The 27,908-nt window shown below is 39.7% G+C and overlaps 1 protein-coding gene across 2 annotated transcripts; it reads right to left on the reverse strand.

The window, feature by feature from the left end:
• Nucleotides 1-1,758: 1,758 nt before the first annotated feature.
• On the reverse strand, nucleotides 1,759-26,931 carry pds5b (PDS5 cohesin associated factor B). Of its 2 annotated transcripts, none has more exons than XM_026370751.2 (35): nucleotides 26,845-26,931; nucleotides 21,295-21,422; nucleotides 20,611-20,814; nucleotides 18,770-18,856; nucleotides 17,871-17,968; nucleotides 16,815-16,941; nucleotides 16,345-16,425; nucleotides 15,562-15,702; nucleotides 14,629-14,744; nucleotides 14,095-14,189; nucleotides 13,470-13,615; nucleotides 12,508-12,659; nucleotides 11,195-11,308; nucleotides 10,974-11,055; nucleotides 10,821-10,869; nucleotides 10,520-10,659; nucleotides 10,301-10,416; nucleotides 10,093-10,198; nucleotides 8,693-8,853; nucleotides 8,405-8,528; nucleotides 8,075-8,233; nucleotides 7,753-7,821; nucleotides 7,484-7,620; nucleotides 7,215-7,338; nucleotides 6,838-7,042; nucleotides 6,372-6,486; nucleotides 5,852-5,984; nucleotides 5,656-5,775; nucleotides 5,193-5,255; nucleotides 4,934-5,079; nucleotides 4,565-4,631; nucleotides 3,337-3,755; nucleotides 3,167-3,247; nucleotides 2,664-2,760; nucleotides 1,759-2,551 (listed from the first exon to the last, which is right to left on the reverse strand). In XM_026370751.2, the coding sequence occupies exons 2-35, from the start codon at nucleotides 21,400-21,402 to the stop codon at nucleotides 2,519-2,521; spliced, it is 4,215 nt and encodes a 1,404-aa protein (XP_026226536.1). In that variant the 5' UTR covers nucleotides 21,403-21,422; nucleotides 26,845-26,931; the 3' UTR covers nucleotides 1,759-2,518. The 2 variants fall into 2 exon arrangements, with proteins under 2 accessions (XP_026226536.1, XP_026226537.1); XM_026370752.2 differs by lacking the exon at nucleotides 26,845-26,931 and adding an exon at nucleotides 26,514-26,780.
• Between the last annotated feature and the right edge of the window lie 977 nt (nucleotides 26,932-27,908).

Consider the following 27,908-nt stretch of genomic DNA (forward strand, 5'->3'; position numbering starts at 1 on the left):
GAAGCACGAAGGTCTCCGGGCACCAGGCTACATGATGTTAAGAGCCTCAAATGATCAGCACATTACATTCAGCTGCAGCTAAAGGAACAAGGAGGAGGGCTCATGTTTAGTTATTGTGTGTCTGAACTAATGAGGCCTCAGTTTTAGTTGAGCAGTTTAACATGAATTTGATAAGTCATTCAGGAAAGAATATGACAGAGACCCAGGTGCAAAAGTCTCCATATGATGCAGTAATGGCACCATTATCCTACACCCTCACACGGCAGATAATCGAATAACTCCTTTAAATGTCACATATATCACACTGGATCGAGTTCAGATGGAGGCAGAGGATGATGGGGATAGAGGGGAGAGGAGGGGGTCACAGGAATATATGCAAACAGCAGAGTTGGTGTACCGAGGTCACACTATTTCTGAACTTCCTGCTTTCAGCTCTGTTGCTTGGAAACTCAGGCCTCTTACTGCTCGGCATCTTGGTTCATAGCACCTATGAGCAAAGGGTGAGAGTGTGTCACAAGAAGTTGTGAATTCTCAGCTTGATTCGTGACACCCGGGTCATAATGTATTAAGAAAATGACAACAACACTTGTGCAGAGCTGATTTGTTGATTAATCTATCACCAGCTCAGAAGTAATAAGAATTTTCCAAGCAGAAAAGATTTTTACACTTTTCTCAGTGAGGTGAGAGGTGAAAGAGAAGAAGAGTGAAGCTGGTCATTTATTAAATTCACCTTGAACGGCAGGTCGTTTATGTGATGTAGGAAAACAGACTTACACGGATGGATGGATCATAACCAGGGGCCAAAACGTGGTGTGTGTGTGTGTGTGTGTGTGGATGTTTTTCCACAGAGCTCAGCTGCACTGGAAAGTTCAAATTGTACATGCATAAGCAATGTCGAGCACTGCCAGTGGCTATATGACACAGGAAAAATGGCATCAAGTGATGCTTAGCAGCCCTGAGAGCACAAACTGTGACTGGAGTGCGTGTGTAGTCACACTTCAGAGTTGGGATGTTTCATTACTCAGCATGTTTGTCTGTTTTCATCCACATCAAATATCGTTTATGTGCAGTGTTTTATAAAACAGTACCTTACTAAGAATGAATTCTTCTGTTAGACTGCTAAGCTCCAGCACCTTTAGATAACTTTACGCTCCTTTTTTGCAGTTTTTAACTTGACAACAAACAAAACACACATCACATTAACGTTGTTCAGTGTCTGGTTTTGGATGCACTGATGATTTTGGTACTTTGCTCTAGCATCAATCGTACACTTCCTATTTCACAGGCTGTTGATTGTCCCCCAAACCAAACAATATTTTCAGAAGATGCTCATAGATGCAAAAATAAATATTTTTGCAGATGGATCTGAAACACGTCAAGAAACATCCTCCAATATTTTTCTCTTTTTTACAGTGCCATTTTATTCCAGCAGTGCGATTTAGCATCTGAAGGCACAGCTGTTGTAAAATCCCCTATTGTGTCAAACATAAATGACTTATTTTTCCTTCTAACTGCAAAATCATTTAGTGGGAAGATTGGTATAAAACATTACTCGACAGAATTTGTATTAGGTATGGAACTGAACACTTACCTCAACGTGCAACAGCAGAGCAGAGAAGGTTACACACACAATTACACATGTACGACCTTTTCTGTGTTCAAGTCTGTGAACAAGGTGTCAAAGCTGATTATGGTGTTGATGAACATGAAGCCACGTCACTCAAGACTTCAAAGTAAAATAAAAAGAACTCAATCATGTCAGATTTTGTAGAGAATTATATTGATACAACAGAGGATCTGACTGGGTGGATGTGAAGCCAAGTTTTAATCAGCAGTGACACTGCACTACAACCACAGTTGCTCATGACTTCTGTCTACCAGTAAGTACAAACCTAAAAATGAGACACACATTACAATCCTTTCCGGAGGCAACTCTACATGTAGACAGTTTTCTGACAATTTTTTTAAATTTTAATTTTTAATACATGGTAAAAAAGGTTTTAATATACAGAGCTGTAAACAAAAATGCATGTTTTCTCTTGAAGTAAAATGACACACTTAACATCACAAAAAAGATGGTTAATCTCAGTTTTTAAAATTGAGACAGGGAAGATTGATAAGCAATTTAGCATTATGGGAGCACTTTAATAATAATATCGGCAGGTAAAGGCTTTACAGAATCCGCCCAGTCAGCATCAAACACAACAACAGAACATAAAACAGAGAAGAGACTATTTACAAGAGTGATTTTTTTTTTGTTTTTCCTGTTAAAATGATTTCTACTTAATGTGGCGAACATCATCACAATGCAACACAATGCAACAAACCACAGCGGATGATACGCATGTACTGATGTAGTGTGCATGTGGTATATGCAAGTGTGTGAATTTGTGTAACAGTAGGAGCGTCGGCGTATGAAAAGTTTAAAAAGTTCATGTCCATATTTTCTTTCCTACGTCATTCCTCCACAACTTATAGTAGACACGCGTCTTCTTTTGTCCTCCATCGTTTGTTTAGTTCATCTTCGTCGTCCTGCTGCCTTCTTGCGACCCTGAAGAGAAAACACACAGAACAAACCATAATGTAAAAACTATGCAGAGGAGACTGAGCTCTCTATACTACCTAAGTCAGCTGAAGATCTAGAAATATCCCACTCTCAGTACCTTTGGTGTTGGCTCATCCTCCTGTTCCTCCTCCTCCTCTTCATCTTCTTCCTCAGAGTCGTCTTTAGCAGCAGCTGCCTTCGATCGCCCGCCACGACTGGATAGCACAAAGGAGATACACAGTGAATCAGAATGCCTTTACACGCAACAGGGAGACATCAGTAAATGTAGAAACATAAGACATCACCCTCTCCCACGCAGGAGGGGCACAAAGCTGCAGCCTGGCTCTGTAGAGTTTCACAGGATTTTTAAGTATCACCCACCAGCTGCCAAATGTTTGCAAAAAGCAGCTCAGGCAGATGAAACACCAAGTCTCACACACCACACTTACTTAATGCAGTAAGATACAGTTCTGCTTTAAATTTCTTATCTAAATTCAGTCATTTAAGCTGGATTTCACAGCAAACCCAGCATAAAAAAAACAACCCCTGGTAGACCATTAAGTGTACTGTAGAACTGTGCTCATGTAAATGTCTGGAACATAAAGCTACTGAGCATCTTACGCTGGCTTCTTGGCAGGTGGCTGAGCTGATTTGGGTGGACGTCCTCTTCTCTTCTGCGGTGTGGACTCTGCTGACTCGGAGCTGTTGAACACAAAATCCAGAAACCAGATTTAAAAAAGACTGTTGCTGACAGAAATCTTCAGCACCAAAAACAGTTGTCTGTTTCTTACCCTTGTGATCGCCGTGGCGCCCGAGCTTGTCTTCCTCCCTTGGTCTTCACCTCCATGTTTTCACTGCTCCTGTCATCATCATCTTCCTCATCCTCTACGTCCTCCTCCATCCTCTCCTCTTCTTCCTCCTCCTCTTCCTCCTCATCCTCTGGGGGTGGAGCTGCCTTCTTTCGCCCTCTTTTTCCCTTCGTGGGTGTGTCCTGACTTGGAGTAGCAGACTTTGGAGGTCGTCCCCTGCGTCCTTTTTTTGGCGGGCTGTTTTGTTCGTCCTCTGGCCGATTGTCCTCGTCCCACTGGTCCTCGGAATCAGCTGCTGAGGTCGTGTTGCCCGCCGCCTTTTTGCGACCACGCTTTGGCTTACTGTCCTGGTCATCAGTGGAAGTCACACCTCGTTTGCGACCGCGCGGTTTTTCAATTTCCTGTAAAATAAAAACCAGTTTATGAGGGCTGACAAGTTTCCTGCTGTAGCTTGTGTGAATGATTTTTAATACAGTCAGAACTTCAGAAAATGTTCAACACACAGTCAACACAGGACATTTGTCTGTTTTGCTTTCTAAAACCCACCATATCGTTCAACGGATGTTAGAAATAAGGACTACTAATACTTCCCCAGGTGAATAACTGGAATACACAATTAAATTTAGATAGAAGGCGCCTTGTTTTTGTTATGTCACAGTCAAAAAGGTGATTCAGCAAGTCTGCAGGCTGTTATTAATGCTAGTTTACACAACATGTTCTTGCTAATCCTATCTTAAATCCAGCTGGTGTTTGCACAGTAGAAACACAAAGATTTATGACTGGCAACACTCAACTGGATCACAGCAACACACCCATTTCGTCCTGTCCAGAGCTACTGCATCAAGTTTTCAGTTTATTTGTGCAATCATACAACCGAGCAGATAAAGAAGATGACAGCTTTTCATTATTCACCATTTCCCTTCTTCATAATATCCATCATGTTGACATCACGGTTGCTTTGATCAAAACTAAATTACAGTTTTGAGAAGGAAATCAAGATTCAGCTCCACAATAAAATAATCAGTTGAAAAAAAATCCTAACTGTGGAGAAAACACATTTTCAAGAAGATTAAGGCTTTACGATTAAGACATTCTAATAGTACGGAAGAAATAACTCAATGTGACATCTGTCAGGCTGATTCCTACAGACATTTACATATAAAATGGTCAGAGACTCTACAGTGAAATCACTTTGCAGTAGTTTTTATACCTTGTCAGTGCTGTCTGCTCTCTTTAGGCTGATGTTTTCACTGTGATCCATCTCAGTGCTGTCATGCCTGAAATGCAGTAATTAATATTTGTTACTATTTTATATATGAACACAGAAATTCAATTCAGAGTGTGAAAAGTGACAAGTCACTGTTTACTGAATGGGCATGTCAGTGAATTTCTTAACTTGTTCCGTTAGCTTGTCTTCTTTATTTTCCATTTGGTTAATAATTATATTGAAGGTACTTTCTACATAGATTCAAAGATCAGAAAAATGCCTGGAACTAGAATTAACAAGATAAAGAGGGTTAACATTAGCTTGCTGATCCACACTGTGGATGAATGTGTACATGCACTGCATGTTTTGTACCTGGTCTTGCTGCGCTGTGGGGAGCCTGGGTTGGATGAGGAGTCATCATTGCTAGCAGTCTCCATACGAGAAGCTTTGCTCTGGAGTTGTTTTCCCGCCGATGACAGTGGCTTGTTTACTGCACCCAAGACATTTGCCGACTTGGGCTTTGATGAGGGATGCGAGAGGTGACAGGAGCTGAGTTAGACATGTGTTCCATCCAACAAACACAGGATTGGGATTAAAAGCATTACCATTTCAAAGATTTGACTGAACTTACCTTTCCTGGTGTGAAGAATGTCTTCATCTCTGGTGGGAGATAATTTTTTGTGTTGCTGAAATTCTGAAACAGAGTGATCATGAGAGTCAAGACAGGTTGTCTGCATAGAGAACAATTCCAAAATAACAACCTGAAACACAAACTGAGGATTGTCAGGAGCAAACCTCCTCCTCATAAACAGTGTGTGGCATGTCTTGATAATTCCTCTTGAAACTCCTCCATGTTTACACAAAACACTGAGGTGCAGACACTAAAAACTAGGTCACCATCAGTCACTACAACCAGGACAGTACATAGAACCTGTGGTTGTTTTTTTAATTAACACTTTTATATCTGCACTTTTTGAGAAGGTGAATATGAATTCATAACAGACATTTTGATGCTAAACACCAAATAAAGTGTGTTACTAGAGGATGCATCTCCATTATTTTTCTGGAGAATGTTTGTGAGTGCAGACACAAACCTTGTCGGGTTTGGTGAAGAAGCGGGAGGGCAGCACGGGGTCTTTTGGGGACTCCAGGCTGTAGGTGGTGCTCTTTGACATGATAATGTGCATTGCTACGTCACACACTGTGTAGAGTTTCTGTACAGGAAGACATGTCTGGTCAGCAGGATGATAACTCAGTATGGCAGTTCTTAAAAGTATGTATAATGTGTACCTCATTGGTCTTAGGATCATTGGGTGACTGGGCATCTTTCGTCTGCTTGATATTTTCCACCATTTTCCTTATGAAGGCGTGGCTGTTGTTCTCATTCTTGGCCATGATAATCTCCAGAACAAACCAGAGAGCCCTGAAAAAGACACCAGCACACAGGACTGTGATTTCTTGCTGTTATTTTGTAGCTTTTCCCTTTTAGCTTCTCAGACACATATTTCAACAGTCTCTGGATAGTGCAGATGCATTTCATGAGTAATGGCAATAATAAAATAGTACAAGCCCCAAGTATTCTCTGTGGGGTTGGGGAGGATAGTTATTATTCAGTGCTTAGTGTTTTTATAGCGTACATAGCTGCGTGCCCCCAGTAATAGGACTAAAGCAAATACTTTATTTTAATGGACCATACTGAAAGTTTGCATTTCATTTTTTTTAATTGCAATAAATTTCTTCTTTTTTTCCTTTTAGTATTATTTTATTATTTACATGAGAAGCAACCAGGTGTTTCTCTTAAACTACTTACTCTTTAATTTCTTTGAGCTGCTCAATGTCTTGTACTTTTACGTAGTCTGGGTCATGTGCCAGCAGGTGGATGGTGTAGGGCACCACATACTCCGGCAGCAGAGAAAAGAGCTTGTCTGTTGGTACACATTAAATAATACATTTATTACACCAGTGTCACATACTCACAACAGTGATCACTGACATGAAGAAAAGCAAAAAATAACATTACTGTTAAATAGCTCATACCTTTTAATTAGACCGGTTAAGACAAAGTAAAAGTATCAGTCTACATCAGTATTACCCAGGCTTTTGTTACAACTATACTGCAAAGCCAACTTTGCAAGTGCCTAAATCTTGTGTACAGTAACATATACACTGGAATAAAGAAGGTTTTGCTTAACACACAGAGTTTGTGTAATAATAATAAAAATCTAAATTTAGATTTTACTGTAAAAATCTTAGTTGTAGTTGTTAAATTTCTTTACCGCTGAGAGCAGCGTGCTGTTTGAGGTATTCTCTGCGTATGTTGACGTTTTTCACCAAGCACTGGCGAGCGTGAGCCCTCCTCTCTTTAACAGGGTCCTTGGCACACAAAGCAAACACAGCCATATATTCCAACGGCAGCCGGAGGCGACATAGGCCCCGGTGGAGTTTCTGGGAGAAACACTGCCGCACCTGGTAGCACTCGTCCTAACAGCAAAGATAAAAATGCAGAGAAAATGAAGAGGATAATTAGAAAGAAGACAAGGACGATGAAATGGTTCAGGAAAAATATGGCGAGGAAATGTGCAAGTAGAGTAGAGAATATTAATCCAGTAAACAATAACAAAACAGAAAAAATATATTGACAAGTGGTTCTTACATTGATGACGAGAGCACACAGCTGATATTGCTCCAGCGTGATTATTTCATGATAGCAGGGCTCCTGTGCCAGCTTTAGTAAGGCACATGCGGCGGCCAGCCGCAGCCTCGACATGTCTGGTTTACTGGGGAATGACAGAAAGGAGCCAGAGCAGACGAGTAAACAAGGCTTCCTTCATGTATCTACAAACATCCCAATACTGATTAAAATCTAGTGCTTCAGTTCAATCTGAAAACAAAGCTTTTCTAAGTACAGGCTTTATTGTTTACCCCATTCTGCCCTGCTCGGTTAGGTCTCCATCACTGTGTAGTATAGCAGTCAGCATCCTCAGGGTGGAGTTGCCTGATTTGCTCTGGTTGTTCTTCACTCCAAGTAACCACCTCACCATTAACTTTATGCCCTGGATCTGAATGGAGGAAGGTAGAGGTTAAACTGTTTGATCTGGAGTTCAATACTCTAAATTAGTGGATTAATACGGTAAGACTGTGGCGATAAGACCATTTTATCTCTGAAAGTGCTCAGATGAAGGAATTCTGACCTTGGCTAAAGTCTCTGGTGACACTTCATCGTCAGGAACCCAAAGTTTGGTTGTTTTCTTTCCTGGGATCTACAGGAAACACAAATAAAACTGTAAGCCTTACTTTACCATATATAAACCATATATAAACCCACTACAATGATACAGATCCTAAAGCTACGATACTGACTATGATATTGAATACATACACAATATTAAATATTAATATGTATTGTTTACTTTAGATTAAACCTCATAAGAAGAAATATTTGAAAAGTGCTGCCTAACAAAAGGAGCCCTAGCGCTCAACTGGTGTATGTGCGTTTACGTATGATGTGCGTACCCTATCATTCATGAGCAGATCCTTCACAATGAAGTTGGCAACTAGAGATTTGAGTGGTGCAGCAAACTGTTCTGGGGCCAGTTGAGCCAGGTGACCCAGAGTGGTCAAAGGAGTGATGAGCTGCTCCAGATTAGCAGGGTCCAGGCCTTTGTGCAAAGGCTGTAAAAACACAGAAACACAAAAACATAAATCATTGTTTTAGTCTAGAGAAAACACACATCAGCTATTTTCTTTTCCCCATTTAATAATTTTACACATATTCTAGACCAAAAAGGATGGATGAAAAGGTTTTTAGGAACTATAAAAGCCAAAAAGAAGGTACTGACTGACCTCAAAGATCTGGGCAAAGTGTGTGTCTCTGTTGCTGAACATGGCGTTGATGCAGTGAATGGCATACTTGGCCTGGCGAGGGGGGCCTCTCTTGGCTTTGGCCTGTAGTACCGGCAGTAAAACACTTGGGGGAGCAGGCAGGAGAACACAACAATGAGCACAGAGAATTTTCAAAGTCACAAATAGTGCAGTATACTGTTATTAAAAAACAAAAACAACAGCCTCCAATCATATTGCTGTAAGACAATAAGTGAATGATATCAATTTTGCTATAAATGGGCAGCCTACATTTTGATGTGAGGGAAACTCTCTTCCATCTTGCTGCCAGTGTTCTTGAAGATCTGTAGGGCAGCCTCTGCCACCTTCTCGTCATCCATCTTCAGACAACCCAATAGAGACTCAAATGTCTCTGCAGAGTGGAACGACACTGGGTGTGTGAAAGACAGCACCTTTGTGGAATGAAAAGCAAATATTAAAGATATATTGATTAAAAAATGTTCAGTACTTCTATTTGATCATGTTAATACATAAACATAAAAATGCTGAAAAGCTAAGATGAAGCTTTTATGCCATCAATATTATGTGACAAATACTGCATGACTTCACTGATTGCTGCTGCCAGCACCACCTCCAGGGCAAAGCTGCAGGAGGGGCACTATCAATCACTGAACGTCCGATTTTTACTGTTTGTCATTTCGCAATCATTTCACTCCGTGAGCAAACAAAGAAAAATAGTATATTTAATTGATTAATTAATAGAAGTAGTAATTAACTAGACACCAGAGCAGCAGAATGGCAGAGTAGACAGATGCAGTGTTAAGTCATTTCCAAAAATCTGTTTCAGTTCAGACATTTTAGTCATTTATTTTATTTTAGTTTTAGTGAAGATGTTTTCACTTTAGTCACGTTTTACTTATTGGTTGAATCCATTATGTACTTTATTAAGCCGGAAAATATTCTTTACAATCTGTAACAGGTAAAAACATTTTTTATAGTGCATAAGCCGTAAAAACTAACTATATGTGGGTAGAAGTGTGCAATATGAAGATGAGAATAAAAGCAGAACTAAAAAATAACATTACATAATCAAGAACGCGACTGACTGACAGCAAGTTGATGTGTAGACAGATGATTCAGCTACAGCTACAACCTGGTTGAGTTTTAAAGTGAGTGTTTCCACTGATCAGCAAAAATGGTAACAAAAAAAAAGTGGTGGTTTGATCTTATGGTTTAAGTTCATTTTTGGCTGTGATCAACAGGTTTAAGAAGAACACACAGCACCACAGCTTGCTGCATATGTGGGCTGTGTATCTGCTGATGGCTGATTGATGTATGCGTTTAACTAAAGTTAGAATGAGCTGAGTATGAGTCGCACTGGTCTGGTGTGGGTTTGCTAAACAGGACTAGTGCAAAAAAGATGAATGAACAGAAAGAGGATTTGCATGCTCGAGAGCATACATGCAAATGACTTTGACTGCAAATGGTTTAAAATAAAAAAAAACAAAAACAAAAACAAAAACAACCTCCACGTTTTGGGTGGGGATTTTGATCTAGAGCAACCAGTTTTGTTTAATCTTTTTCATCCCTGTGTGCTGAATAGAGATTATTTTGTGATAAAACTTTATGAAGTAATTTTCACTGACAAAAAAACCACTGGACAGATGCTGATGTTTCTCACAGTTTATTACCTTCAGTAATTCCAGTCCTGCTCTGATGGCTTCCTCAGTGGGAACACCTTCCTCCTCATCATCAGCTGTGCCGTCTATGGATTTGTTCACCTGTTTTATCAAAGCACTGAGGAAAGTAGGAGAAAAACAAAAAAAATCAATTACTCCATGGTTACATTAATTGTGACCTCTAAGCATTTTTTCACTTACACAGACAAACACACAGTACCTGATAGACTCTGTGTCGATGTGTACAGGAGCAATCCTCTCCAGCAGAAACTTGACCATTTCCAGAAATGGATTGCTGGGCTGTTTGGGGCTGCCAAGCTTTTTAGTGATATCTCGCTGAAAATGTAGCAAATAAATAAAAACAACATTAAAATGAGAAACTGTCTTTAATAGTAGAGTAGGACCACTTAAAGTGACACAAACAAATGCTGATACTAACCACACAGACTTCAGCCTGTTTGCAGGAGCAAGAGGGGCTGACCAAAGTTTCCAACTGGTCTCTGATACGCTCATCATCATCCAGGACCTGAGCCAGCTTCTTCACAAAGTCCTGAGCCTTGCCTGGGTCTGGCAGGTTCCCTTTAGACAGAAAGCATTTAAGGGTGTTGTTTACATACTGCAGATAAGATTTAAGACTGTGGTCATTCTTAGACATTCACCAAGTAATTTAAACTAGTGTATATAAGGTTAGGGAAACAAAAGCAACATAATAAACTCAATTCATGTGTGAGAGATCTTACTTGTGATGACCATGACTTTGGCAAATACAGCTTTGCTGGATGCTTCAGACTACAACAAATACAAAAACAAAACATTAGAAATGGTTGATAAACATAAGGCTAACCTATTGGCTTATTTTCAACATGTGTGTTGCGTGCTTTGGTCAGAGTTACCTTGGGTTTTTTGATCAAGTCCAGCAGGTCTTTCACATGGTTTCTCAGCATATTCTGGCACTTCCACATCTCATTCAGAGCTCTGTGGCACAGGGGACAAGGAAACAAAGGTTGGACGGAAAAACAAATCATGTTACAGTACATCGGGAAAAAAATAAAGGCTGTGAATTTACATTTGAATACAGAGTTAAAAGTTTATTAATGTTAAGACTGAGACTTACTTAACAGCATTTGTGTCCAGTGTGGCATACAGATAATAAAGACATTTCATTCTTTCAGTGGTTTCCAGGTTGTGAGGAACCATGTACTGGGCAAAGACCCGCTCCACCAGCAACCTTTGCACACAGGAAAGGAGAAAAAATATTAAGGGAAGTTATAGATTAAAGTGAAGACTATTCTCAGAAATTAAAGATGAATAATTGTTTGTCTTCTTCTTTTAAGTTGAAGAGTCCTAACAATCATTAATCTACCACCAGACCTAACAGAATTATCTACATCTGGATCAGACATTTAGGAGTCTGGGACAGAGTACCGTTTATACTGTACTTAGGAAACAAAAACATGTGTGGCAGGTACATAAATAAAGAAATGTTCCCTGTCAAGTTTCCAAGCACCAAACATTTGTGCTTAAAGGAAATTGCAGTTATTTACTGTTGGTCTCAAACCAAATACATCAGAAAATGTCCATGTAAAGAGATGTCATTTCTCATCGGTCTAGGCATAATGTAAATGCAAAATTGAATAAGCCTGAAAATAAAAACACAGCATTTTGAGACTTTAAATGTGGGGTAATCAAATTTCAGAAAATGTGCCCAGCATGCACCCACTGCCCCTTATATGCAGTTACACACATTCACACACTTAGTATCCTTCTGTTACAAAATGTTGACAGCTGAGGATGCAGTTATCCTCAGACACTATTCTGGAGTTATGCACAAACTATCATATTTTGTGAATGTGCTGCACATTTTGTCATTTAGTCTTTAATTCAGAAGTTGCCCCTTTTTGCCTCTCCTGACCCATTTGCTTCTACTTCAGCAAAGTGCCATTTCACAGAACCACTTTCAACAACCCCCAGAGAGTTATTGAGGGTTTCTGTAAGCTTTCATTGTTGTGCATGTGTAGGCAGAAAAACAAAAACAACAAAACCTGTTGAGTGTTGAGTGCTGCAGTGACTGCTAAAATGTTAAGTCCTTCACCTGTCTCAAACAAAGGACATAGACCTGTGGTTGAGACAGGTGAAAAGTCTGCTGTAAATTATCTCAATGTAATATTATACTTGTTTTACAAATGTATACAATAAAAGTGCAGAATACCATGGTACATTACTAACAGCAGTTTCTTGCTCAAGGCACACACAAAAGCTGAGACTGAGCAAAGGGAACCTGATTTAAGCAGTCTAATCAACATCTTTTAGGAAACACAGTTGAAAGCTCTCTCATTTTAAACACTTTCCCCCAGGTATTAAAGGCTTTATTTAAATTCATTTGATTTTCCTCCGTTTTTAATATAACAGAAACACATGCACACAAACCTGTCATCGATGCTGTTCTGGTAGTAGATATGGAGCAGTTTGTCTTTGATCCAAGAAATCTGTTTAGAGGCCTCCCTCCCTCCCTCTCCCTGCAGAGAGTACTTCCTGTAGATCGATGCCAGGCCCATCATTGCCTCCTTACGTACACGCCACTGATAAAATACAAAACAAATTGTAGAATAATACAATAAATATAATTGCAGGACCACTGCTAATCATGCCAACTAGTTAAGTCTGACCTTTATAAGATGCTACTGTGACTGTGTTCCCTAAAGAGCAACTGTCAAAATGGTGGTGACAGGAAAGTTTCCGATTTATGTAAGTTTGATATATCACCATACAGTTGATAAGCTGTTTGGCTTGACAATGTAGTAAAACATACATAGCAACAAAGCTATGTCTAGCCAAATATATTGCAGTCTTTTAGGAAAAGGATAGAGTAAGCACATTGTGGTTGGCAGAGTTTTCTAAACACACCACATTCCTGTTGTTTTAGTATCAAAAGTTGACTGAGGTGTTCCCTCAAAGAACTTCATGTGCCAGTGCACATGAATAAAATGAAAATCCCATTTGGCCAGAAGGTGGATGAATGGAGCCTGTGCTTTCTGGGTTTAATTGCCACACAAAACAAATAGTGTAGAGCATTATCTGGGTTAAACATGTGCCAACAAAGACAAAAATTACCACTAACTACATGTATAACCTGAATAATCATCATCTTGCAAAGCCACAAGATTCACAGAAGCACATCAACCTTAAAATTATTATGTAGTTAACAGACATTACACATACATTAGCATCAATGTGTATAATTGGTGGCTGGATAGTGTAGTGGTAATATCATCACCCTCCATGCAGTGTCTACCAAAAGACTAAATGTAATATTAGTAGACACCATACACATTCTGATGATTTTTTTGTGGTTGGACAACATTTGTTTCTTTGTGTATAATCACACTTACTCTTTTGTCCAGGGTCCTCTCCTTTACAAAATTGAGCAAAGCATCGTTGACTAGAGACAAGTCTTTCTTGGCAGCAGTTACGATAGAGACAATGACATCATGGCGGATGGCCTCCTCTGGGTCATGTGACCTGACCCTTAAGTACTCTAGAGAAATAAACACAAACAAATTACGTGTGATGCAAGAGAAGCAGCCACTATTAACATAGAAAATATCTTTAACTGCTTTACATTACATCTAAATTACACACTGGAAGGTACCATAATAACACTGTAACTCATAATTAGGAGTTTGTGAGCTGATGCAAGTATCATTATCTTCATACACTACATACACCGAGCTAAAACTAACGTCTAATAATAACGTTCAGTTTTTGTTCAGACAATTTTAGAGATTTTGAAATGACCACAAAGTTCCCTTAAAGAAATTACTACAGAATTATATTAGACTGTTTTAATTCAAACAAGACTTTGTTTGAATTACTAAATACAGTAGTCTATATACAGTGGTAAAATAACACAGAGCTGATTGCAAAAGGCTTTATGCTGATAAATGTCTCATCACACAGCAGCAGATTTTCCAAAACAGTATCTACCTTGGAATTATTCAATTGTAGCCAATTTACCTGTGAGGTCTTTGGCCAGGTCTGGGTGGTTCATGAGACAGTGACTGGCAAACTTCACACACTCCAGTCTTATGGGCACGTGTATGTCATTAAATCTTTTGGGAAAAGAAAACATACATCAAATTTTAGCAAATCTACAAGGCATACACACATAATCATGTAGACAAAAACAGAAATAACTTTAAATTTAAGTCTTTGTATTGCAATAACAAAGACAAACAAAGAAACAATCTCACAGATAATCTTCGTTCAAAGTTCACAATAATTTCTGAAACTACTGTGAAATTTGTATTTTAAAATGGAATTTACTGTTTAAGGAAAACAAAGGGAAAACAATTACGCACTGCAAATATTAACACTATAGCAACCCTGCCTTCTATTAAAGTGAACCACATACAATAAATACCTGCATGTTCAAAATAGTCAAAATCAAAACATGTTTACCCTTTGCGAATGTATCAAATACGAGACTACACTTTCAGATGTTTTACAGATGTGATGTGGCTGAACCTTTCAAGCAACACTAAAACCCACCTGCCCAGGTAACACTGCCAGAGTGGTTTGTTTTGTGCAGCCAACTCAGAGTCCTTGGCTCCAAACATCTTTGCCAGTAGCTTCACCACCTGCAGCCTTTCATCATTATCATTACTCTGCAGAGACAGAAGGAAGAGAGAGAAATGATGATGCAGAATTTGGCTGTGTCGATTCGACAGATGCACCGATCGTTTACAACAACTTCATTGGCAATGTTTCTATAACACATAAAGGCAGCAGTTTCTTTGATAGAAATCCCGTTTTAGAACAAGTCACAAAGAAGAGGAAACTGCAGAGAAAACAAGGAGTGAAGACAAAAGAATACAAGAGGCAGAGAGAAGAAGAACTGATGATTAGAGGACAAAACCGCTAGGGAGAGAACAGGAGCAAAGAAAAAAAGATTAAAAGAAAGAAGGTGAGAGGAAAAAAGGGACTGAGCATGAGACAGAGAGAGTGTGTAGTATGTGTGGGAGAGATTTTATCGCAGCCATTATTTTGAGGAGACAGCAGTGATCTACACTCCCTCTGAACAATTAATGAGCGTTATCCATCAGCAGAATGCCTTTATGAGACACAGCAGAGGCAACATTATGCTGACTGCTTTATCTTTGTAATACGAATCACCAAACCTGCAGAGAAAGTGAAAATGTGCAATTCTGTGGGTAATGGGATAGATGATACGTGTTTTTAGTCTACTGTGCGGATAAGCTCTCTCTCACACACAAAAAAAAAGATAAACAAGTAATGCTGCTGCTCACTTCTCCATAACTGCTGTTAATATTACAACAACCTCAACAGCAGCAATAATGTCATTTAAATATATAATGTGGAAAACAAACGAGCTAAATCAAGATGTGACAAAAATTCAAAGGTTAGAAACACACAAAGTAATGAAATGTTTTAAACCGTGTTTTTTTTTTTTTTTTTAAATACCTTGAGTTTAAACTCGAGCTGTGGCAGCACAGAGAGCAGCAGGTGGCTGTCAATGTTGTAAAGCTCCAAAATGAGGTCGAAAACATGCTCAGACAGATCGCTGACTGACGTCTTTCCCAGCATCAGAACTTGGTTGAAGAACTAATGAGGAAGACAGAGATGAAAGAAAAATAACTGATGCATATCTAAAATACTACTGCATTTCAGTATGTGGTATTTTACTGCATTCTTGAAAACAAGCACACGTGACTGCAAAAACAGATGTAGAGAGAGTGCAGCATCTTTGGAGCTGGTAGGGCTCTATCAGTGTTTTATATCTATGCTCTCCATGAACCTGGGCTGTGCAGTCTCTTTTATTTCACCCACTACCAGCAGCTTCAATTAAATCTGCATGTAAGAAACCAACCTGTTTATACAGAACATGAGATTCGCCAAAAATACACTTCTTGACACACAGATGTTTTATGATCCACACCCGATTTTAAGATGCAACATATCACTTAGCTTCATCATCTAAGCTTCTTGCAGTGCAAAGACATTTCTAGCATGGCTGCATGTATTCAAACTAGGCTGAAAGACAGACAGATAATATTATTCCTATTTGTATACAAGAGACAAACCTTAGAGCTATGGTAAACGCTATTTTGTGCAAAGTAAGATTTATAAATTGTATGACTATTAAGACATATACAATACACAACTGCAAGGTGTATTGTAAGTGTTGCATCAAGCAATTGACAGAAAAGTGTAGGCACAAAATAAACCACTGTCATTTCATCTTACATTTGTGATGTAAGGTTCAATAGCTTGAGCTGTCCTCTTCAGCAAAGCTTTGGCCAGGTCATACGCTTGTTTATTCAAATTCTAAACAAACAGGAAAAAAAACAGGTCAGAGAGCACATTTAAACTGATGTTAGGATGACAAAACTGCACATGTAAAAAATAAACGTGTGGTTTATACTTTCTTGTTTTTCCATTCAAAAGAACCCCATTAGGAAGACTGTAGCAGTGACAGTTGTATACAAAGATGTTTGTTCAAAAGCTGCGTTACCCATTATCGCCTGCAGGGGTCTCACTGAATTATGGGGTATAGAAAACGACATTGGCTTAAGTCTACTGACAATATAAATTTACTCCAGACAATACCTTACTGTGTTGTTTCTACTATCAATATCCATGTGGAGCTATGTGTGTGTGTGTAAGAATGTGTGCTGCTTACTGTGTGATCCTGCATCCACATGTTGTGCACCTACCTTGTGTGCAGGCACCAAGTTGACTAACACAGTGTCAAGCAGCTCCTGCGATACAGTGTCCCCCTCACAGATGATGGAGCTCATAAGGTCCACCATATGCATGTGCACCTTCTGGTTGTGGCCATTGCTATGGAAATAAGTAACAAGAAGGTCAAGGATTGACATAACTATAAAAAATGTATACAAAATATTCAACATGGTTCCCATTGACGCAGCAATTTAAAACCAACTACGCTTAAGACAAAATGTCAAATATAACAAGATAGTTTTTAGACTGTTCACATCATTTGCCTGCGTGCGTAATCAGTAACTCTACAGTTCACTATGGCTGAGATTTACTTTACTGGCAGTAGGGATTTTAAAGGAACTTCTCCACTTGCTGAATCTCTCAATTTGGAAACAAACTAGCCTCACACCACCTTTCAGAGGGTGGATGTGCTTGCTTATAATGACCTGTGTTACAGTGGGAGGTAAAGCTTATTACCTGGATTTGTATCTCAGTGACTGCTGTCCTCAATGCTGCCAAGCATTGCTAGTCTCATTACCCCCCCATTCACTAGTGTCACTCAAACATGAGGGTTGCATTCCCCTGATGCTCTGCAAATGTTTCAAATAGGAAGCAGGACTTTTTACATTCCTTTCAATTTAAAAAGCATGGTGCTGGCACAACCTTGACCCAAACAACCACAATTGTGTTGCAGTGGAGAGCCAAATACTGTACTGCAGAATTCAGCCCTCAAGGTTGTGTATAGCAGAACAAAACAGAGAGGGGGGAAAAGGAGGAAAAGAGAGGGGAGCTGGCAGTGCAATAAAGGAGAAATTATCAAAGTGCTTCTGTGCTGCTTCTCATTCTCATTAAGATGTAGCAGCAGATACAGACAGAGGTGTTACAAGAGGGCTACAGGGGCTCATTTCTGTTATTATTGTAAGAGCTTTTGTAGCCTAAAACATGAAGGAATGTGGAAAATTAAATCTGAAAAAACAGACAAAAACAAACAAACACAAACCCCCCCAAATAAACGACAGTGAAGTGAGGATTTGATAAAAGGCACTTACTTGATGACCTGGAAGAGCGTTCTGTAAAGTTGGGTGAATATCTCATTGCTGTCTTCAAGCTCGAAGCAAATATTGTAAGACTTCACCCATGCTATGTTCTGAACAAAGAAAGGAGGCAGGAAATTACTGATAATGAAATTTGCAATGGAGATGACAAAAGAAGAGCATTTCCATAACAATCTTCCAAAATCCAAATCATACAGACTAAATCTGCCTTTTGAAAGCAGGATTAAAGTAACTAAAGCGGTTTTTAAGTTGTGGTTATAAAAGGAGTTTAGATGAACCTGAAGGAGATGGAAAAAAACTGCAAGATCACTGTAGATAAAGATAAACGTGTTTCCTTAAAGCTTCTGTTGCAGAGCAAGAGTGCATATCAATTTATTACCAATGTGTCTACTTCTCGATCTCTACAGTACTCTTCCACAGGAGTTATTTTATATTATGTGGTTACATAAGATCTTAAATATTTACAAGCATTTGGGAATTTATTCAGAAGACTAGAGATCAAACAATGTGGAAAAATTCTAATTCACTGGGATAAAATAAATGAAATCAGTACTTTTATCTACTCAAAGCACACACTGTGCACCACATCAAAATAACCAAATTAGTTTTACCCAGCGCTGACTGGCCCATTGCTTTCCTTGCGTTTAACAGTAAAAATCACAAATGGCATTAGCTAATTGCTTCTAATACCATAATGGCTAAAATAAGACGTCTGACTGTTGTCTGATTATTAGGCTCAGGCAAAGATCCTCATCCAGTTTTGGTCATATCAATATTAGAAACTGTTCAACTTTCTACACAATTGAAATAATAAGTAAGCAGATTTAATACTAGATTCTAACAATAAAATCAAAATCCAAAACTAACACTTTTCCATACACACAGTTACACACCTCAAGCAGGTAGAAATATCTGTTGAACTGAGCGCTTTTTGTGTCCTCCAGTCCTTTTAGCTGTCTGGTGATGAACATAAAAATGTCCTGGAGAGAGGGAGGGGGAAAAAAAAAGAAAAGGTGTAAAAGTGAGTTTTTTCAATTCTACAGCCAAACGCTGCACTGCTTCTTTTCCATTTGGCCATTTCCTTTCAGGGGTCATCACAGTGAATCATCTGCCTCCATTTGATCCTATCCTCTGCATCCTCTTCTCTCACACCAACTAACTTCATGTCCTCTATCATTACATCCATAAATTTCCTTTAGGTCTTCCTCTAGGCCTCCTTCCTGGCAGCTCCAACCTCAGCATCCATTTACCGATATGCTCACAATCTCTCCTCTGAACATGTTCAAACCACCTCGATTTGGCCTCTCTGACTTTATCTCCAAAACATCTGACATGGACTCTCCCTCTGATGGACTCATTCCTGATCCTATCCACCCTGTCACTCCCAAAGAGAACCTCAACCTCTTAAGCTTTGCTAGCTCCAGCTCTGCCTCCTGTCTTTTCTTCAGTGCCACTGTCTCAAAGCCCTACAGCATCACTGGTCTTACCCCTGTCTTCAACACCTTTCCTTTCATTCTCACTGATCCTCATTTATCACACAACACGCCTGACACTTTTCTCCACCCGTTCCATCCTGGTTGCACACACCTCTTTACCACTCTCCGTTGCTTTGAACTGTTGAATGAACCCCAAGCTCCACTAAGTCCCGTACCTTGTTTACCTCTGCTCCCCGTTACCTCACTGTTCCACTTGGTTCCCCCTCACTCACACACGTATTCTGTCTGCTGACAGAGTGGCTAACCTTCATTTCTCTGCTTTCCAGAAGACACCTCAACTTCTCTAGATTTTGCTCCACCTGCTCCCGCCAAAGATCACAATGTCATCTGCAAACATCATAGTCCATGGAGATTCTAGGCTAATCTCATCTGTCAGCCTGTCCACTACCAGAGCAAACAAGAAGGGGCTCAGAGCCAATCCTTGATGCAGACCCCCCTCCACCTCAAACTCCTCTGTCACACCTACAGTACTCCTCACGACTGTCTTATAGCTCAGGTATGTCATCATGACCAACTGCCTTTCCACTCTTCGTCCTCCTCTCTTTGCTCCCACTTATCTTTGCTACATCCTGTTCCACAACAGTCACCTCTTCTACTCTTTGTTCTCCTCATTCATCAACTCTTCAAAGCACTCCTTCCAGCTTCATATCACACTCCTGGCACCTGTCAATACATTTCTATCCCCATTTTTAATCACCCTAACCTGCTGCACATCTTTCTCATTTCTGTTTGTCTTGCTAACCTGTACAATTCCACCTCTCCCTCCTTACCGTCCAACTTAGCAAGTCCTCATATGCCTTTGCTACCTCTACCTTCAACTTACGCTGCATCTCTCTGTACTCCCATCTACCCTCTTCAGTCCTCTGCAGAGAGACCCATTTCTTCTTAGCTAACCTCTTTCTCTGTGTACACACGGGCCTCTTCACTCCACCACCAAATCTCCTTGTCCACATCCCTGATGACACACCCAGTAGCCTCCTACCTATCTCCCTGATCACATTAGCTGTAGTTGTCCAATCATCTAAAAACACCTCCTGACCACCCAGAACCTGCCTCACCTCCTCCCTGAAAACTAGACACCATTTGTCTGTTTTCCAAGTCCCATAACAGCCAAATGCTGCACAATTTTTAATTCAACTTGCACAAAAGCTGGCAAATGAAAACACAAATTGCGTTGCTGGTTAGCGTTACATGAATACTTCCACAGAAGAAGCAACAATGTTAGGTAATTTCCGTACCTTCAACTTATCTGGAGAGGTGTAGGGCGCCTCTGGGGCGTAAATCCTGAATATGTCTGCTAGACAACAAGCCACCAGCAGACGCACATCTTTGTCTGGGTGTTTGAGGAAGAAGTCTGATGCCAGGTGAAGGGCCAGGTTCAAGTACAGCTCCTTTTCTTCCTCAGAGTCCTGGTCCATGTCCATGAAGGTCTTCACAACCATCTGTAAGAGGGGTGGAGGATAATTAAATTGGAGAGGTTTGCTGTTAAGTAGGCAGAATAGCTAGTCTGTTTCAACATGGATGTACCATCAGTGATATTACCACTTCACTATCCAGCAGCTAATTACACACATTGATGCTAATGTATGTGTAATGTCTGTTAACAGAGGGAAGCTACATAATAATTCTAAGCTTGATGTGCTTCTGAGAATCTTGTGGCTTTGCAAGATGATGATTATTCAGGTGATGCATGTAGTTAGTGGTATTTTCTGTCTTTGTTGGCACATATAACCTACATAATGCTAGTAAATTAAAACTCACTTATAATCCTCCATATTATTACTCAAAAGATTTTATTTGCTTTAAATAAAAATACCAATGACATAATGCCTTCAGCAATGTGACAAAAGCCTGACAATTTCACCCCTAATCTGTGCAACCACACAATAAACAGACTGTGACAGAATGGGAAAGACACTGACCTTGAGCCTGCGGACCATTTCCTCTTTGGAGATTTTGTCAGAGATCTCCTTGACCCCCGGAGGGTAGGTCACCTTCCCGTCTGCGGCTCGAGCTTTAGAGTGAGCCATCCTCTTTAGCTCTTCACTGCCTAAGGAAAGAGAGAATAATGTTTGAAATAAATTAGAGGAGTGCGAGAAAGCAGGTGAGACAGAAAACACAAAGAGGGACTAGAAACCTAAAACCCTGAAAAACTGCTAAACCAAAGGCACAAGAAAGCATATTGTTAACTGTCTGGAACCCAAGGCAAATCTTTATTACTTCAAAGCGTCGAAAGAAGTCTGCAACAGAGCAACCTCTGAAATATTCAAACAAGGTATTCATAGCACAGTAATAGCTTTCTACAAGCTGATTCAAGAATGAAATTACTGCATTCAGAGAGCAGGCTGACTTTTCACTGTGAGCTGCTGCTACTATTATATTCCACAATTCATTACGATAGCCGCTTGGACTGTCAAAGATTACACCCAAAGCATGTTTTGAGTATTTCACATAATGCAAAATGTACGTTGACTTTCAATTTAGTGCACTGCTCACGGCCAGATTGGTCATGCTGCACTTTACACTTCTCTTTGGTAAATGCTAACAAACCAACCACACCAATACGTTTTGTCCATTAAAAGGCAGAAAAGTGTTGATTTCTTTCCTCTACATCTTACCTACATTCCTGTTTGTCAGAGAAAATTAAAGTCTGAGTCATTGTTAATGAATATGAAAACGTTTGCATAGTGAACTCACATGTATTGTTTACATGTTTTAAAATGTTTGATCAACAGGAAGAAAACAATCTAAAAGCAAAAACAATTGCAGATCAAAGAATGCACTGTTAACCAACAGCTTGCGTTCCTCCAGCGTCATGCCACGGTGCTTTTGCATGCTACTTTGCAGAACTTTCACAAGTCTGTTGTGATTAAAACAAATATAAAAACAGCTGTCAACCGAAGGATGATTTTATATGCTGAATTTCAGGTAAATGTGGATAATATTAATAATATTTAATTAAATGAAAATAAACACCATCCTATGCAGTTACAGTTGCAGTTATTCTGAGGGCGGACACGACAGAAGGTTTGCTCTCTGGCTGTGATGTTAGAGAATGACAAAGGCAGAAAGACCCACTTAAACGCAATGCAGTCAGAAGGAAGTACCAAAAATGATGCTGATATTTATCATCTGATGAATGCAGAACAATGTGTGTTAGGTATCCTTATAGGGGACAGGATATCACAGGATGAGCCAGATTTTATTGTGAACAAAACTATTGCAGCAACTCCGTCTATTACTTAATTTGCAATCAGTCAGAAAAAAATATGTTTTAAATATTCAATTGTAGTAAAACCTGCCTCTGTAGTTAAATCAGATGGCTGATTAAAACATCATGTTGGATATGTGTGTCATACACAGACACTGTATTATGTCAACACTGAGCAACTGTAATGCGACATGGACTGCAGGGATTTCCCCACAGGAAATTGGTTAGCTAGGTGTTAAAGTAAAAAACTGAGCCTGCGTGCTTGGATCAACTATGAAGTCAACTATTTTCAATGAGCATTACACAGATATAATGTGTTTTGGTTACTTCTTATTGCTAAACGTAGAGAGAATGTGTTAAAAGGCATTTATGACTTTAGGCAGGTCACTACTGTGCTTCCAACTAAATCCAACCACATGGTTTTTATTAGGTTATACAAGTTTTGTTGTGCCTTGCCTCTCCCTTTCCTAGAACCAGAAGGCCTGGATGTATAAAAATGAATAATGAGAAACAAATAAGTAATTCTTGATTCATGGATGTTCTTCATCTAAATAACAAAATTATGTTTTACTACATTTTGTCATATCACTTGATATCTGCGATTAACATGATTTGTCAGAGGATACAACATTAGAAAACAAATACAAGGAAGAATGCACAGCACCAGTCGTGTTTTAGACTTCAAAGTTTGACCGAACCACACTCAAAAAAAATGCATTTGCATTAAAGAAATGCCATTTCTTTACTGAAACCAGCACAAAACATTTAGGCAGCAGTTTTGCCAGGGCTGACACTGCATTTAACAGGTAAACTTGACGAACACTGCTGCTATTATGCAATTTCAGCTGTCACTAATGTAATGCAAGTAACTTGTTGGTTAAAGTGTTATCTATGTCCAACTGGCATCTTTCTGTACAGAGCCAAAGACTAAGTGTGAGTGAAGATGCTCCACTCTGTAAACAGAGAATTTCTCTAGTTTGTAGTTCTGAGATTACAAAAGCCAAGAAGTGGTCCATCTGCACTCTAGATGGTCCAGTCATGTCTATTTCAGATCATTCTTATGACTAATTTGAGCTTAAAAATGTAATACTGCATTTTTCTAACCAGGGTCTCCATTATTTGGATCCAGTAGTTATTGGAAAATAAGGCATATTAGATTAAGTAGGACACAGCTGTTATTTGTTATTGTAAGTAACAACAAATTAAATTGGTGCTGCAGAGAACAGTGCAGTCAGTGTTTGTGTGGGTGGTGTTGATAAAGTCAACTGATAAACTTAATTTTATTTTTGTAACTGTAAGACAATTCTCACAAATAAACAAACATATCTCACTACACAACAACCCCTCTCTAGGAGGGAGCAAAAACAAACCTATAATAAGTGTTAGATACACATGCACTTAGGGTTTTATTCTGTAACTACCATCTTCTTCATTACCTGTCACAATTTATTTACGTTAACACAACTGAACTTGAATTGATTATCATGAAGCAGTCTGGGTCAGTACGTCTGACAAAGGTGATTACTGAATTTGATTTAGATGCCAGACTGCACTGACTTTTTAAAATCACAACCAAACGATTTTGTGCAGCTGTACTTGAGATTTTATAAACACACAGACGAAAGGCAAGACCCACACACTGGGCAATGGCAGACTGCCAAACTGCTTGGTGGTGACCTTCTTTTCCACCCCACAGCTGCTGCCAAATGCGAGTCCATCTCTGTCTGTCTACCACACTGACATACAGAGCGCTCCTGCAGCCAATCAGAGAAGCGTATTTCCTGATGCAAGGAGTCTGCCTGGGTACTATCCACCAGAGAAAATTTAATTTTTAAGCGAAGTGAATAGGAAATGGCAGCAAATAATCACACAGGAAAGCTTTACTCAACACCAAACCTCTTGAACATGGACTACTTTAAACACATTCCTGCTTTATCACAGACAAACCCCGTGTCCCCCCACTGGTGTTTTCTATCTGTTCACTGCTTCTGCTGTCCCTGCTTTGGCCCTTTAACACAGCTGCCAGCAGAAACATGAAGACTCCGAACAGTTCACCTAACCCTAATCTGAACCTTAGTTCTAACCCTGTGGGTGATTAGAGGGAAGAAAGTGAAAGAGAGACGACCGAACACCAGCTGGTTGTAACGGTGAACTCTGTGACCTCAATACTGGCACTCATACAAACACAAATTGAGAGAAACAGGTTGTACATTGGGGGGCTGGCAATAATTCAGTTTTCCCCAAGATTAAATGAAATAGACAGTATGTTTCTGCCAAAACTGAATCAGTGAAGACTAGCCAGAAATAAAAATGAAGCAGCAAGGGAGAGACTGAAATCAACCGAAGGTGAGAATGAAACAGCAAAGGTTAGATTAAACACAATGCTAGGAAAGCTGTATTACATGTCATCCACAAACAGACAACAATGCTAAAATAAGTTGTTTGACAATAAAATACATTTCCCTCCCCTGCAGCCATTTAAGCATTAAGCAAGATGTACCACAATCATTTGATTTGGCCACCATCAATTAAAACTTGAATTTCCAATTTGGCTTTTTAGAAAAAAAGACTGTAGAGCACATAACACATTACGTCATAATGAATTCCAATGAAACAAATTTCTATAAACAAAAATCAGTGTCCATATGATGAGATATTTCAATTAGTCATCACTGACCAATCTACAGTGTTAGTGACACTCTTCAATAATTACAGGCTCACAGATACACCTGACAAGACAAATACCCTCTCTACTTAGTGACTATGTGGTGTCCAACTTTAGAAATACATCTTCACATCTTTACGGTTTCTATTGCCACAACCCCTTCACTTAAATAATTTTGTTGTTAGCCAAGTTTATACTAATAACAGTAAATGTGCACAAGATCAGATGTGCTGCTTTAAATCAAGACAATTCCTCAGGAAATGCAAAATATTCCACTGATATCAACCAATTTATCCGATTTTCAACCTGCTTCCTGTGGTTCTACTTCGGGGAGAAGATGTAAAGCAGAGATATTTTCACAGACGGAGGGACTGATATACATGTGCTCTCCAAGCTAAAACCATAAAATTTGTGACCCACCCTTTACAAAAAAATAAATGGTTCCTGATAACACACAAGTACATGTGGTTTTAAGCAAACCTATTTTAAAAATAAAAACAAGCTGCAGCACAATCTCTCTGTTTGCAACCACACATTCAGACATTAATTTGGCTTTTTAGGAAAGTTGTGATCCGTCAAGCAATCCACAGTGTTGATGTCTGACAGCACGATTCAATTATCACACGTTGATAGCTGTCAAAACAAATGCACTGACTAACACTGTTTATAAAACGACTTGTAGTGTCCAATTTCACAATTAGGTCCGTCTGGCTTTTTGGTTTCTATTAGCGCTACTCCTCTGCTCAAATCCTTTTGTTGTTCGCTGAGGTTATAATAATAACACTAACACATAAGTGTGCTGTTGCAACCATGACGAGTCCTCATCAGGAAAAAAACACTAAATATTCGAGTTAGAAAGTAAATCAGTCTGTAACACAGCTGAATCAGCAATAAATAAACCATTTACGACCTCTGCAATTTATAACAAGCATCGGCTAGTAACAACGAAAACAATGCTACATCCACGATTGTTATTAGCGTTTCGTTTACTTCCACATTAAAGTTATTGTACGTTTTAAAACAGCTTATGGATCAGGTTTCTTATTGTTATGGCACCGCAGCATGCCAAGGCTATAGCTGGGATGGTTTATTGCAGTAATGTTGACCGTGGCTAATCATGCTAGCTGCCGTTAGCTAGCTAGTATGCACCTCTTGCTAACGACTCCGAGCTAGCATAACCGTGCTAACGTTAGCAGCAGCAATCTCAGTGACAGAGGACGGACAGATAGTAGCGCTGCACCGAACAAAACAGCCCGGCTAACTACCGTTATATCGCCATCAACACCCCGAATCCAGCCATACGACCATGGAGACCCGCTGCTTGATCAAGCCGCCGCACACTCCGCCTTGCAAACAGGCTAGTTTTCCACTAGCTAACCATTTTGCGCCCACAGAACCTGGTCAACGAGCGCCGTGAATCGGGACACTGCTGCCGAGAACACAAGCGAACAAGGCGGGCTGCACTCCGCCTCTTGGCGCTGGAAACCTGGCCACTCCGCACACTCATCCCGAGTTACACTCCGCTTTTTCCAGCAGAACACGAGACCAGCACCACACCTGAACAAAAAGGCTTCGCGTATTTGTGCCTTTTCTTACCTGTTACGGTGAATTGTGATCAATCGTATCCTCCTCTGCGGCTCTCTTCCCCCTCCTCGCTCCAAAATGGCGCCAATATGTATAGATTCAGTGCCCGTGGGTTCAAACCACCGGCGAGTGGACAGCGCCACCTATGGAGCGAGTCCACATAGGTCTGCCGGGCCCTTCAAGTGATTCTAGTACCAGTGCTTTCACGTTATTTTAAGTATCCACCCACAAATATTAGTCATGCTGAATCACTATTATAATATTTGAATAAATAGCTGCTGCAATAAAAATATACTAAGATACACTGCATGTAAAATGCCACAAGCTGATTACTATCCTTTGTTTTATTCTGTGATCTCTTTTGTTTATTGTACCTGTCTTATAAATCTGCTTTGGTTCATAAATAAAGTCTAATATACCACGAGAGTTTTAACTTAGAACTGAGAAGAGCACAATAACACTACTACTGCCTTATTTAGTTGGTTTGATGGAAACAAATTTAAACTAAATTCATATTTTAAATGTGTAACCAAAACAGACTGAGTAACAGAGACCGATTACATGCATCACTGAGTGGCATTTTGACATTTTGATGCCCTTAATGCCTTGCTGGGTTCTGCAAGCTCACTCTATAATTGAGAGCCAAGCTTTCCGACGGCCCGTGAAGGCAGCAGCGCACTGTGTTTGAGATGCCAAAGTGATTACTTCAATAAAACAGCATCAAAAAACATAATGTGCTCATTAGACTGACATTCATGGTTTTGCACTATGCGGACTAGCTACTCATCACTGCTATTCATATTCAAAATAGCCCCTGCCTATTATGGGGTATTTTATCAAGTCAGCATGCCTCCATTCAGCCACAATTGTCTTACACACGTTTTACTATGAAGTCATTCAGTTTTCCAGTTTCTTTTCCTGCTAATCTGTTAGTGTGTATAACACTTCCCCAATTGTGACACATCTGTTCCTCATTTATAGTTACTGCTCCTTTTTTCTGCTGTCATTGATTTTCCTGAAAAAGACCCAGGCTTCTTACAAAATAAGACTTCTTGCCGAACTGGTTTACAGAAACT

The sequence above is a fragment of the Anabas testudineus genome, chromosome 14 (genome assembly GCF_900324465.2).
Source record: "Anabas testudineus chromosome 14, fAnaTes1.2, whole genome shotgun sequence".
NCBI classification, from domain to species: Eukaryota; Metazoa; Chordata; class Actinopteri; order Anabantiformes; family Anabantidae; genus Anabas; species Anabas testudineus.

What these genes read in the sequence shown, in the direction of transcription:
- pds5b (XM_026370751.2), bottom strand. Translation starts at nt 21,402, where the DNA reads ATGGCTCACTCTAAAGCTCGAGCCGCAGACGGGAAGGTGACCTACCCT. An exon ending in CAAAGTCATGGTCATCACAA is followed by an intron (nt 10,660 to 10,820) that starts GTAAGATCTCTC and finishes TTCTGTCTAAAG; the next exon opens with GGAACCTGCCAGACCCAGGC. An exon ending in ATCTGCTCATGAATGATAGG is followed by an intron (nt 7,822 to 8,074) that starts GTACGCACATCA and finishes TGTTTCCTGTAG; the next exon opens with ATCCCAGGAAAGAAAACAAC.